Source organism: Gymnoscopelus braueri (assembly GCF_963280865.1).
Source record: "Gymnoscopelus braueri genome assembly, chromosome: 6".
In the NCBI taxonomy this organism is placed as follows: domain Eukaryota; kingdom Metazoa; phylum Chordata; class Actinopteri; order Myctophiformes; family Myctophidae; genus Gymnoscopelus; species Gymnoscopelus braueri.
In genome coordinates, this window is record NC_137607.1 from 23,098,346 (window position 1) to 23,113,345 (window position 15,000).

General features: G+C 44.0%; 1 protein-coding gene across 1 annotated transcript in view; it reads left to right on the forward strand.

Annotated features, from left to right (window-relative positions):
* The window catches only part of elavl4 (ELAV like neuron-specific RNA binding protein 4), a gene marked incomplete at its 3' end in the record, with an annotated part of 107,177 nt that overhangs the window by 68,869 nt on the left and 23,308 nt on the right, over positions 1–15,000 (forward strand). The window contains 2 exon segments of the mRNA XM_080431654.1: positions 1,058–1,161; positions 9,556–9,709. Coding sequence (XP_080287780.1) covers positions 1,058–1,161; positions 9,556–9,709 — 258 coding nt within the window.

The window sequence follows — 15,000 nt, forward strand, 5'->3', positions numbered from 1 at the left end:
GCAAAGATTTGAGGTATAAATGTCTGCCAAAAAAAAAGAAATTTTTACATATTTGCACCACTTTTCATGATTTCTCAAAAATAGCAGATATACAAGCTCATAGCGCGGCACTCGGTGCCGCGCTATGAGCTCGTAGATCTGCTATTTATTTGAATAGCACAAAGAAATCAAAAAAATTACACACAGAATGCGTTCCCGGTCTCAATGGGTTAATCCAGAGAAAAAGAGGGAGGAGAGGGGAGAGAGGAGAAGAAGAGAAGGAAAAAATCATCGTCTGTTTGATGTCAGGACTACAACTCCCTCCTGGCCTCGTCTACCACGTCCGCTGCCGAAGCAGAGCAAGAGCTAGAGCAGCGCTCTTCTGTTCCGTTCCGTGCCGTGCTGTGATATATCCCTCGCCCAGATGTATTTATTTGCCAAACGCAGCCGTGCTCCATATTTTTGTGATTCACTTTGTGTCTGACTAACCGCTGTCGGTTCCCATTAGCGTGGCGTTGGAGCCTGGGATCCTCTTCTCTCTGCGTGTGTGTGTGTGTGTGTGTGTGTGTGTGTGTGTGTGTGTGTGTGTGTGTGTGTGTGTGTGTGTGTGTGTGCGCGTGTGTGTGTGTGTGTGTGTGTGTGTGTGTGTGTGTGTGTGTGTGTGTGTGTGTGTGTGTGTGTGTGTGTGTGTGTGTGTGTGTGTGTGTGTGTGTGTGTAATGCTGGGAAAAGGGGGGGCCTTCGTTCTTTGTCATCGTAAAGCTTTTCCCTATTGAAGAAGCCCTGATGGTCGACCACTTGAAAGCCTTGGATGTGTTGGGGAAACACTGACATATCAGGCCTGTCAAAGGGATCCCTCCAAGGGATATCTGCTATCTGAGACTCAATGCGCTTTGCACACAAATGTGTGTGTTGTTGTTGTTTCATCGACAGTTACAGTATTTCTTGCTTTTTGTGGTGGTGTAGCGTTGCCATGTTTTATTCACAGGAAGAACCCAGTAACAGTGATTGCTATCCAGGATTCTTTCTATCCAAGAAAACACTTTGTAAAAATGCTTTCTCTCTCTCTGTTTTTTTAGGACAGAGTCTGGGCTATGGCTTTGTGAATTACATTGACCCAAAGGATGCAGAGAAAGCCATCAACACGTTAAATGGACTCAGACTTCAGACCAAAACAATCAAGGTAACTGGACTGTATCAACATTAAAAATGTCATCCCACACAATCGGATTCATCCCACATCCTTGGTATTAAAACACATGGACATATCGCCCATATAGCATCCCTGTTCTAACAGTTAAAGTTAAGTATGACTGTTTAGAGCTTCTTACACGGCATCATCGTAAAGCAGTGGTTTTTCAACCCTTTTCATATCAAGGTTCATTATTTATTCGGCATTTGAGCCACGGACCACCATTTGATGAGATTTAGAAAAAAAGTTTTTTGTAATCGTTGGATAACATTTTGTCCACAATTCCATGCTGTATTGATATGGTACCATAGGAGAGATAACAGGCAAAAGTTGATCAAAATATTGTTTAATTAAGTAATTCATATGTTTAACAATAATTTAACTCTTGAGAGCATAAAATGAAACCAAATGGACCCGTAAGGGTCCATTTGGTTTAATTTTACGCTCTCAAGAGTTAAAGATCTGTAAGGGTCCATTTGGGTTCCAACTCTCCATCATTTAGTTGGGGACCACCTGGAACCCCCTCAAGGACCCCACTGGTGGTCCCCGGACCACTGGTTGAGAACCACTTGTCATGAAGGACATCAGAAACACACTCTCCTCTCCTCTCCTCTCCCCCTTCTCTCCTCTCCTCTCCTCTCCCTGTTGTCGGTTTTAATCCAGGCGGTAATCTGCTGTCTGTGATAATCCCTGCTTTCTCATCGCTGTCATTTGATCTAATCTGTCCTAATCGAATCTAATGGGATGGGATTAGCCGGTTTGTTGTGAATAGGGGGGAAGCCCCGTGGCGGCAAACCCCACCCTCCAATCCCAAGACAGCATATTGAGAACGACGTTGGCATGTCAACACTGTCTGGCCTAAAGCCTGGATTTGAGCCAGCAACCTGGCTTTGATCTACTGTAACTTCTGAGAGAGATAGAACAGTAAGTGTATGCGTGTGCGTGTGCGTGTGTGTGCGTGTGTGTGTGTGTGTGCGTGTGCGTGTGTGTGTGTGTGTGTGTGTCTGTGTGCGCGCAGGTACGCGCAAGTGTGCATATGAGACTCTTTATCAGATGTTATCCGGAGTAGGTATCACTCACTGTGCAATAGTTTACAGAGGACAAAACGAGTCAGTGAGCGTGTACGTGTGTGTTTGTGTGTTCCTACAGAAGACTTTATCTCTCTGCATTGTGTGTACAGCACACACACACATGGTTAGGGCTTTCACCAACTAGTCGACTAGTCAACTAGTCGACTAGTATAACCACTAGTCGACCTTGTTGGTACTAGTCGAATAATAGTCGCAATAAAATGCCTTTGTTTTTTATCAAAAGGGGGTCAAAAGTATGCCCAATAATAGCCTATTATTGGGCAATAACCCCCTTTTGAGGATCCTTTGAGACGCTGCTGTGCTGCTGTGCTGCTGTGCTGCTGTTCCAGAAGCGATTCCCTTAAAATGTCTTAAAAATAATGGCAGGAGTAATGTAGAATGGCACAATGTAGTAATGGCATTAAAACAATGGCATTAATAGGTCATTTCGACTAGTCGACCAGTCGACTAACACTGGCTCAAATTAGTCGACCAGTAAAAAATCTCTAGTCGTGAAAGCCCTACAGAGGTGTTCATGGCCCAACCATCCTGACCACTTAAGTGGAGGCATCTAAACACCTTACCCATTTTATCGGTTTTCCATCACATGGGGTCACAACATCCCTGTATGTATGTGTATGTAAGGAATGATTGCTACATAACCTTACACAATTAAAAAAAATATTATACAAGTTTTGCACTCTGCTCTTAAATCTCTTAAGTCAGCCATGAGAATAAGAGGCTTACTTTAGGATAGACTAAATACTCTGAAGGTCATTACCTTGTGGAGAACTTAACAGGCTCCTCATCAAAGTGCAGGAGTGACGGTTCCCTTGGAGCTTTCTGAAACACGCTCTCTCTCTCTCAGTGAGAGGGTTTACCTCCAATCATCCCTGGCACTCTGTTAAGATCCTGAGTGCCGATTTAACTCAAAGAGCGTACAAACGTAACCCAAATGGACCCGTAAAGGTTGGGATTTGTCTGTACGTAAAGACAGCCCTTTGCGATGATGATGGAAGCCCGTGGCAGTACCACCACGAACAAGAAAAAATACCCTAAAGGCAGCTTTTCTGAATGAAAAGGAAACGTGAATGTTAACTTTAATATCACACGCACTTCTCCGCCTACCGCCTCGGCAGGAGAACAAGTGAGAGGAAGCACTTTGACACCGGAGTTTCACGCGTTCTCGGAGGCTTTGTGTTGCGTCTTCGCTGCAGTCTCTCCCTTCTCTCGCCCCGGTGTCACCCTTCAGCACACGTTAAGAGCTTCTCAGCGACGGCTGTGATGCTTGCCTTTCCTCCCACCGAGGTGTGAGGAGATCACGCACACACACACACACGCACACGTGCATATACACACACTATGCATATTATACACACACGCGCGTGATATACACGACGCCGCGCACGCACGCTTATTCGCAGGCGCCTGCATACAGTTGCATGTTAGCTATAGGTTTCACATTTGCAAAAACACAGCATTTGCTTTCACACACACACACACACACACACACACACACACACACACACACACACACGCACACACGATAGCGCTCACATTGTGAGGAGGTGTTGATGGAGTATAGACAACTTGTGAGTTGGCGAGGAAGGGAAAAAAAGACAGACACGAGAAGCAGAGGAAACAAAAGAGCAGGAAGGAAGAAGGGCAATAGAGGGAAGGAAGACGAAGACTGAGAAGCGAATGAGAGGATGAGAGCCAAACAAAGAGACGGAGAGGGGGGAGAGGAAGAGAGAGGGAGAGGGAGGGAGAGAAACTACACAACGGTAAAAACATAGCAGGCTGTATAAGGCTGGCCTTATAGTACACCGTGATATTATAAACAACGCAGCTGCAGCTGATTTTATTGATTGAATACTTTATTAACAGTTTGCGAAGACAAGCACAGGAAAGTACGGTTCAATACAAGGTCTGTTAAGAGGATTTTAAACCCAAGAAAGCACTATGGCTTGTTTACATCGGGGTCCTTTGTACTCAATTCATCGAAACATTTAAAGACAGACAAATATACACTACTATGCAGGGGGGGGGGGGGGTAATAATGGGTGTGTTAGATGTAGGTGTGACAATATGCATTGACAATACTGTTGACTACTGTCTATGCTTGCACACCCATGGCTCTGGGCACACCCTTTTTTAGATTGTTTTTATGCAAAGGTTTTTTTTATTCTGTACTGTAGCACTTTGAGTGCTACAGTTTTTTAATTTGAAATCAAATGTAGTATTATTATTATTATTATTATTACCTACATCTAACACACCCCATTATTAATTGTATTAGCTGCAACTGCGTTCCTTACTAGCCTATCGTGTTTTTGCCCTTCTGTTGTTTTTTTGCCAGGTTGCCAAACCGTGTCTATATCTACACTCGCTAGTAGTCACTTTTTCCTCATTGGCTGGTCCTTTTGTGTGACTTTTTCCTCATTGGCTGGTCATTTAGCCAATGAGGGCTCAATGTCCTCTCAGAATATGGGATCTAAAGACGACCCACAATACTGTGTTCGGCCACTGTATGTATCTCTATGATACGTGGCGCTGTTCCTCATTTGGCCTTTCAACGTTGCCATGTTTAGTGAGAGAAATAAGCAATCAGGTCTAGGAAAAGAAGCCCAAAAGAAGCAAATATAGGCCACATGAGCACTTAACCGTCGGCTATTTGAAAATAGCCGTGCCGCAAACCTGGTACAATATGACTGTGTCATATCTTGTTTTCACCTGTACAGGAAAACAAGCTACAAAATTGGCCTATAGGGTTTCACGCCCCCTGTAAATGAACATGGCTGGCTTTGTACCGTGCCCTAGTGATCCCGTTCTCCTCTTGTCACCCGGGGGTTCAGTGGTATATTTCCAAGCCACTGCTCATAGCGATGTGTCTGCATATTATTGGGTCTGCATGTTTTGCCTGACTGTAAGTGCAGTGGATGGCTTATGTCCCCACATGTCAGAGGTAATGAAAGCCCCTGCGAGGGGGAAGCTGTTCCACACAGAAGCAGCAGCAGCAGCAGCACTAGCAGCAGCAGCGGTGGTAATGGGATTCATGTAACATACTTAACCCTTTTAGACCGGAAAACGCATCCGTGTAATTTTTTAGATGTCTTTGGGCTATTCAAAAAATAGCAGATCTACAAGCTCATATAGCACGGCACCGAGTGCCGCGCTATATGAGCTTGTAGATCTGCTATTTTCGTGAAAAATAAATGGTGGAAATGTGTGCAAATCTTATATATGATATACATTTTTAACAAATAATGTTGCTTCTGGGGAGTCCCTGGAACAAAATGTTTTGAGATGGGGGGGGTCTGCGGACCAATACGTATCATTTTGGGGGTCCTCGACATGAAAAAAGTTTGAGAACCACTGATAGCAACATACGTTTTAGTTTTTTTTAACTGTTAGGATTTAGAAGACATTTGTAGAATGCCCAGAAGCAAAGATTTGAGTTAAACATTTTCGCTAAAATATATATATATATTCAAAGATTTGCACACATTTTCACGATTTTTCAAAAAACAATAGCAGACCTACAAGCTCATAGCGCGGCACTCGGTGCCGCGCTATGAGCTTGTAGATCTGCTATTTTTGAATAGCCCAAAGACATCTTAAAAATGACACAGATGCGTTCTGCCCGGTCTGAATGGGTTAAGATGTAAACATCACTGGGGACATTGGGGGGACTTGACAACTGACAGTACAAAGTTCGGTGGCAGACAGCTAGTGTTAAGGAACAGTAACACCAGCCGCTATTTCTAGCCGTTTGTTCTGCCTGAGACTAAACGCTGATACAACACAGAAGGAAAGAGCTGTGGAATGACTGGAGTTGAGAATGTGCACAGTAAGATCCCCAGTGTTCCTTTAACTCAGCGTTCATTCAACTCATAGTGTAAAAACGGAGACCAAATGAACCCTTATGGGTCCATTTTGGTTATAGTTGTACACTCTCTGAGTTACGAATGGATTGCAATGATTAACATGTGAGGATCTGACTGTGTAGCCCTTTAAGTGTGCGTGCGTGCGTGCGTGTGTGCGTGCGTGCGTGCGAGTATGTAAATATGTATGAGTTACTTGGTGTGTGAATATATAATATATATGTGAATAAGGAGAAACTGATTGAAACTGTGGGGAAAAGATGATTGGCATCTTTATGCTGAATTCTGCCTTATGCACTGAAGTGTGTGTGTGTGTGTGTGTGTGTGTGTGTGTGTGTGTGTGTGTGTGTGTGTGTGTGTGTGTGTGTGTGTGTGTGTGTGTGTGTGTGTGTGTGTGTGCGTGTGTGTGTGTGTGTGTGTGTGTGGGTGTGTGCTCCCAATAGTAAAAGCTGGAAGACTGAGATATGGTCAGACTCTCTGGACAAAGTAAAGTGTAAACTATGTTTCCTTAATGAAAACAGAAATGAACAGATCCACTGTGTGAGGTCGGCGAAGCTAAATGGTGCATGGTAAAAGGGCTTAAAGGCTTTTTGCGACCAGCTGCTAATGACTTAATTAAAATGTCTGGAAAAAGGTTAAGGCTTTTTCGGATCTAAGTCAGTAACACAGTGCTGGAGCCCATGCGCTCCACATTTGTGTTTCGTTACATAATTTAGCTGATCTCCATAATAGCGCTAGACTTTAATTCGGAAGAAATTCAGCCTAAATGATGTCTAGATCAAACCTCAGTGCTTCTTTTTAGCTCAGAAACTGTGTTTAACGAACAGGAAGTGAAATAATGAGCACCTGTAGATTTCACCCCGGGGGAAGTGTGCCGTATACTTCCTGTGAAATGAATGCCAACTTCTATATCCTGTCCACAGTGAACCTCACCAACTAAATCTCTTCTCATTATTACACAAACCCCCTGTGTACCGCAGCCCGTGGCCAACAAATACACCCCTATACGGTTATTCCCTCCTATAAGCAGAGAAATCTTCAGTTAACTCTTGAGAGTACATACAAATGTAGCCATGTAACATTTTGGTTACATTTGTAGTCTCTCAGAGTTACACATGGATAAATTAACACACATACACACACATACATACACACACGCTTCCAAGGATATTATGTTATGCTTCATGAAACCCTAGGCAAATGTTGTAGTTTGTTTTCCTGTACATGATAAAAACTACATAAAAACATGGCAGGCTCACCTCATAGCACACCATGGTGTATGCAACACAGCTGCTGCTAATAACATTAATAATGAATGTGTTAGATGTAGGTGTGCCCTTGGCCACCATGGGTGTGCCTAAATCTAACACACCCATTATTATTAACTGTCTTAGCTGCAGCTGCGTTGCTTGCGTTGTATATTATAAGGTCAGCCTTATACTAGCCTCGGAAACCCATGCTTTTTTTTTGTTACAAAATAAAAAAAGCCTGGGAGAGCCATGCAGGAACGATGGTCTTAGGACCGTGTTATCTCCTGAGTCCTAACCAATCAGAGTGCAGAGGGGCGTCGCTCTAAATTTGGTGACGTCAGCGTGCTCCGTGCACAGACCGGGGGGGGGGGGGGAGGGGAGGCGGGGACATATATTGGTGAAGCAATAGGAAGCCCCGCACGAATCCGGGCGGCTGGGTTTGGATCCGCCCTTCAAGACCATCGATTGGGCTCGTTCTCTCAGTCTAGCCTTATACAGCATGCCATGTTTTACCCTTACGGTATGTAGTTTACAAAATCTGCCTATTGTTCCATGCGCTTTAAAAAATACCCCGCCACTGTCACAGCTCTTCCATCAACAGCCCTTCCTTCCACAAGTGCGGATGTTAAACACCAGCATCCCTATTCCGGGGAGGACATTCGTAAAAAATGGCGGATGAGCTTGTAGATCGGCTATTTTTGCCAAATACATTTGTTGTAGACGGAATAAAGCGGTCCAAGTACAGGTTGCAACTCAGGTCTGTTTTACTAAGATTAGAGGATATAAGTGGTTAAATCAATACATGGACACGGCGTAGTGTCATCAGCGCGTCATACAGTAGCTGGGGGCGGAGTCAGCGATGGGGGAAAACATTGATTCGCTCTCGTTAGCTACAATGGGAGTTGCGCGATTTTCAAGTCCGATTGTTTTAAAGAATAGCCAATTTTTTATTAATTGCAATGTCTTACATTGATTCCTTGTTGCCAATGGACAAAGAACGATACATTAGAACATTAAACAGCATCGGAATGGATTGTTGTCCTTATATTATTAAGGACTGGACAGGTGATCCAACACAATGGTCGCCGGTTGCGTACCAAGATATCTACAGCTATCTGATTGAGTTGCCCGGTAAGAACGTAACACAGCAGCTCTTCGGCATTGTAGCTCCATGGTCTCTATGATCTAAACCAGGGGGTTTCAACCCTTTTCATGTCAAGTTCCATTATTTATTTGTCATTTGAGCCATGGACCACCGTTTGATGAGATTTAGCCTCTCAGACCCAAAACTTTGAATATTTTGTTATCGTTGGATAAGATTTTGTCCACAGTTCCATGCTGTGCTGATGTTGTTACCATAGGAGAGATAACAGGCAAACGTTTTTTTCATGTGTCTATGAGGTTGATAGAACTTCATTAAGCCCCCTGGTGGTGTTTTTATGGTGTTTTATGTCTTCTCTGACTATTTTGAGTTTCTTCCTGGAGGCTGAAACCTTGAGGGTCAAACGTGCCAATAGAAAAACAGCCATTTAATGACACAGTAAAAATATACCCTCCCCCTCATTATCATAACACAACAGGTGTGGGCATAAGGAGGAGGAGGGACTAGGACAGGTGGGTGGTGCTAAGGTGGTGGAGGAGGTGCTAAGGTGAGAACCAGGTATACTTAATGAACTGGAGGCGTGTCCACATAAAAACATAATTTTAACACTTTCTGTACACTTTTTTTGAAAAAAATCCTCCTCCTAGTATAACCATAATACCTGATGATTATGTTTTAGGGGGGGAAAAAATCACTGAAAAGTAATTTAAGTAATGCAGATGTTTAACAATGATTTAACTCTTGAGAGCGTAAAATGAAACCAAATGGACCCGTAACTTCATTTTACACTTAAAGATCTATAAGGGGTCCATTTGGTTACCAACTCTCCATCATTTAGCTGGGGACCACCTGGAACCCCCTGAAGCACCACTGGTGGTCCCCGGACCACTGTTTGAAGACCCCCTGATATAAACTCTAAATATTTATCCCCACGCTAAAACCAGATCTGACGTTTGTGGGCGTTCCTGTTTTATCTCCGTAATGCCCTGACCCCTCCCTCTCTCTCTCTCTCTGTCTCCCTCTCTCTCTCTCTCTCTCTCTCTCTCTCTCTCTCTCTCTCTCTCTCTCTCTCTCTGTAGGTGTCGTACGCACGGCCCAGCTCAGCCTCCATCCGGGACGCCAACCTGTACGTGAGCGGCCTGCCCAAGACCATGACCCAGAAGGAGCTGGAGCAGCTGTTCTCCCAGTACGGACGCATCATCACCTCCCGTATCCTTGTCGACCAGGTCACAGGTATCCATGGGGCGGGGCCTCCTTCATCCTTAACAAACACACACACGCCACGCGTGGCCGCGTACCGTACACACATAGTCAATCCTGACTGTTTCATTTAACCCATTCAGACCGGGAACGCATCTTGTGTGTCATTTTTAGATTTCTTTGGCTATTCAAAAATAGCAGATCTACAAGCTCGTAGCGTGGCACTCGAGCTTGTAGATCTGCTTTTTTTTTTTTTTTTCGTGAAAATGTGTGCAAATCTTTGAATATATATATATATTTTTTAAGCGAATATTTGTAACTCAAATCTTTGCTTCTGGGGGTCCCTGGAACAAAATATTTTACAAATGTTCGCTTTAAAAAATATATATTCAAAGATTTCCAAAAATGTTGATGATTTTTCAAAAACATAACAGATCTTCTATGAGCTTGTAGATCTGCTTCTTTGAATAGCCAAAGAAATCTGAAAATGCGTTCCCGGTCTCGAAGGGTTAAGTCAGAGTGTACGAATGGAACCAAATGGACCATTGGGTTCTATTTCTATACTCGTCAGAGTTAAACGAACAGTAAGAATTCTGCAGTGTACTGACACATCGACCAGTAATCAAACGCATACGGCACGTGCACGGGAGTGTTCGCACACAAATAGGCACATCTCTGTCACGTGAATGTACATTAATTGGTTTGTTTCTGTAAAACAGGGTCAATTACACATGCATAAACACAAGCGAGTGTTTACGCCACGTTTACGTAGGTTTGTGTAATTAACCGTGTTTTCTCTTTTGTGTTTGTGTTGTGTTGTGTGTGTGTGTGTGTTTACTGTGTATCGGTGCGTACACGCGTCTCTGTCCGTGCATATGTAAATGTACGCAATGTATGCTCGTGTGCGAATGTTTGATCTAAACATGCAAAGGGCTCTGCCCGGTTGCATGTGTTTGATTACACATCCCGTGACACACACACACAAAGCACAGAAATGAATCACATCAGCCCATTGTGTTTTCAGTGGATCCCGCCAGCGTGTCTCTTAGATCCATTTCAGGGGTTGCGCGAGTGCCTGCCGGCTGCCGACCCGCTACCAGTGTTATGTGCAATGCGTTCTGATGAAGCAGAAAAGGGAGCAGCGCGGCTGTAAAGCCACACTCATTTGCCTAAGCAGAATAAATCACTGCTGGCAGTGAAGTGGAGAACCTGCCTTTACACACAGCACAGAGGAGAGAGGAGAGGAGAGGAGAGGGCGAACGGGGAGGGGAGAAGCAAAGCGAGAGAGCAGGGGGATGGAAAGAGGAGGATGGAGAGGAGGAATGGAGGAAGAGAAATAGAATAAGAGAAGGGGGTGAAGCGAAGAACTGATAGGAAAGGGGGCGGAGGAGAGAGAGAGAGAGCGAAGACCAGCCTATATACCCCTCTGCATCACGAATAGAGATGAAGAGACGTGAGCTCATCTCCTGTTTATTTATCTCCTTTATCTCAGTGGTTCTCAAACTTGTTCATGTCAAGGACCCCCAAAATGACGGGTTTTTTTGCAGCGGACCCCCTGTCTCAAAAACAATTTTTGTGCCAGGATTTTTCAAAAATAGCAGATCTACAATCATACCGCGTGAAAGCCCCCACCCACTAGGGGGCGCTCCCCCGTAACAGCAACATGGCCACACACAAAAAACAAGCAGCCAGAGCTCACGCTCATCTCCTTTTCCAAAAACCTACACAGTAAAAATCCTCAGGTTTAATTTTACTCAGAGTGTGAAGATGGACCCCGAATGGAGCCATATAAGGGCATGAATAAAACAGCATTTTGACGCAGGCCAGAGGCCACAGTTTGTCACGGGAAGGCAGGGTTCTGACGCATTCCGCACAGCTTGGGTTTTTATAGGAGACTCAATAATTCATGGTGTTTCCATCGCTGTCCTCTGCACGCAGTCGGGTTTTTCATAGCCGCAAGTGGTCACGAGTCCCGCGTCCAAATAAAGCACACGGCGCCTCCTACCAGCAGGTCTGTTGGCAACCTCCGTGTCGCGGTTAATTTGTTCCGCAGGGAAAACAGACTACGCGGTTCACAACCTTTCCTTAAACGGCGACTGAAGGAACGAGGGAGAGGCCAGGTGCCTATAGGGACAGAAAGGAGAACACACGTGGGGGGAGGCGACAGCAGCAAAAAGTAGGGGAAACAGAATGAGGTGAGAGAGGGAGAAATCTGGGGAAATAGTGGGCGGTTTTGCATCTGGTGGAAATGTGACCACTGTACTATAGTGGGAGAGAAATTGAAGGACAGGGCATGAAGCTTTTTAGTATTTTCTACCTAGTATTTTGTATTTTGTATTTTGTATTATTTACCTACAATGCCATCGTATGGTTTCTCATCGTATGGTTTTATGTTGCAAATTCGCAAAAGGATTGCACGGCTTTTGCAGCCGCTAAACCTGCACAAATAAGATAGAAGGTAACTCTTTTGCAAATGAGCCTCATCACAAAGAAATTCCAGTTTGCAAACTCCTGCATACAAACCTGTGTGTGGGAATGACACGTAGTTATATTGAAATTTGATAACATCTTCAGAGAGTTGGTGGTAACTGAAGCACGTCTATAAGGGCTGTCATGCCCAGAATCCACTGATTGTCATGCCAGGAATGCTGGTCACTGGATATTTCAACCCTCTACTACAGGTGTGTCACGTGCACAATTGGCTTCCCAACATGCGTACTGTACCTACTAGATTTACCAGTAAGTAAGTGGTGCCATGTAATTCAGCATAACTGGTACTCTGTACTGGTGAGTACAGGTCCAATCCAAGCACTGTCTGTAACAACATAGTTCATGAATAGTCCAATTTCAAGACTTAAATGAATTAGCTTAATTAAAAGAAATGTTTGAGCCATCAGCACACTTAAGAATGGCAGGGTAGTCTCTGTAAAATATTAGTTTTGGACAAAAGAGGGTCAAATTGGCAATGGTTACGTCCATTGTCCATTTTCAGGTTTTACCTAGGCCTACATACTGTAACACCTCTGCACCAGCTCCACAAACTCCTCTGTGACTGTAAAAGATGCATTAGCACATGAATAAATAGTGCGGCACAAAGCCACGTTTATAATTTGCCACATGGATAATTGCAATCAGATGCAAAACGAGGGCAAATTGCACTCAGCTGCAGAACTTTGTGGGCGTGTTTTTTTGCACTGTGATATCATTAGTGTAATATCTTTTGTCGGGGCATATAGTGGTTTCAAGTGATGGGCAATTCATGGTGCAATCAACAGAATTTGCCCCTGAGAGTGTACGAATGGACCCAAACGGGCTCAATTGGGTACATTTTTACACCTAGATTAAATGAACACTGATTTATTTTACTTAAAGGGGAAATCCACCCATTTTCAATATTTAACTATGTCATTAATATAGCATAAAGGAGTTGTGTGGAAATAAGAAAAAATTAAAAAAAAAATTAACATTGCAAAAAAATGTAACATTGCAAAAAAATTAACATTGCAAATTACACTGTGATGACTCATCATGGTGTAATTTGCAATGTTAATTTTTTTGCAATGTTACATTTTTTTGCAATGTTAATTTTTTTTTTAATTTTTTCTTATTTCCACACAACTCCTTTATGCTATATTAATGACATAGTTAAATATTGAAAATGGGTGGATTTCCCCTTTAAGAGGCATGCTTACTATGACCCTGTCATTTCCATGTGTGTCAAACAAATACAATATACAGTAGTATATGCATAAATATTGTATGTATGTATTAAAAGAAAGAGGTATGTATTCTCTGTATATGTGGATATACCCTTGACTACAGTGAGGCACCTGTGATTGCTCTCACAGGAACACGCTCTATTTTGCTTCTCTTTTTATAGCATATACACACACTTCTTGCCGCCTCCACACACACACACACACACACACACACACACACACACACACACACACACACACACACACACACACACACACACACACACATACAGCACAGAGAGAGAGAGAGAGAGAGAGAGAGAGAGATAGATAGAGAGAGAGACAGAGAGACAGAGAGATAGATAGAGAGAGAGCGAGAGAGAGAGAGACAGAGAGAGAGAGAGATAGATAGAGAGAGAGCGAGAGAGAGAGAGAGACAGAGAGACAGAGAGATAGAGAGAGCGAGAGAGAGAGAGAGCAGGAGTGGCCCTGCGAGGCATCCCTGAAGGCTTTATGATCAGCAGGAGAAATGTTAATGACTAATTAGATGTTGGAATTGCCGTTGATTAAGAAGCACAGAGGATTTTAGTAGGACCCTGTGAGCCATGTGTTGGCACCAACGACTCGTCTATATCTCCTGGTCCTCTCACTCCTTTCCGTGGAAGTATAGTGAGAACCAGTTGGCCAGTGTTATTCCACATTAACTGTGAGTCTACACGTTGACATGGATAGAGAGAGAGGGCCAGTGGTATTTGGCAATAATGGCTAAGTTTACACAATAACATGGACAGGGAGCGCGCTGTTGTTGTTGTTGTTGTTGTTGTTGTTGTCCGGAACAGCAACACAGCAGTAAACAGTGCACCCCAAAAAGTTGTCGAAATAGTAGACGCTCTTCAGAGAACCACTCCGTCCGCAGTTCCACCAAGAATGGGAGCGTTGTCTGTTCCCCAACATGACCTCCTCGTCAACATAATGCATCAAACGCTCACTCTGCTGTTCAGACAGACGAAAACCATTTCCCAGAATCTGAGTTATTGTCATTCACAGCTAAAGACCGCCGAAGCTGCCAAATTTTCCCCCCGAGTGTCAGGGAGCTGAGCCACATCGACTTGACAAGGATATCTCTCCATCTCTACTTCTCTCTCCCCCCCTTCCCTCTCTCTCTCTCTCTCTCCTCTCCTTCTCCCTCCACTCTGTATTGATTCCTTCTGAATGGATAAGCACATTTTGCCTCTTTATCAGTGCAAATAGCGCCAAGCGGCATTTCTCCTCTCGCCTGCCTGTCTGTCTAACCTTCAGGGAAAGCTGCAGGTCCGTGATGTTCTGCACTGACAGTTGGTTTAGGCTAGTGTCAGTGTGAAACAGATATAATATCACAGACAAGCCTCAGATCAATAGCTAGCTCTCTTCCTAGTTCCCCAATCCTGCACTTGTGTGTGAGCACGCACGCACGCATGCACGCGCACACACACACACACACACACACACACACACACACACACACACACACACACACACACACACACACACACACACACACACACACACACACTCACACATGCCTGATCGATGGCCGCAAATACAATTGATCCACAGTCTTGGTTGTATTTGCCCTTTAAAACCACC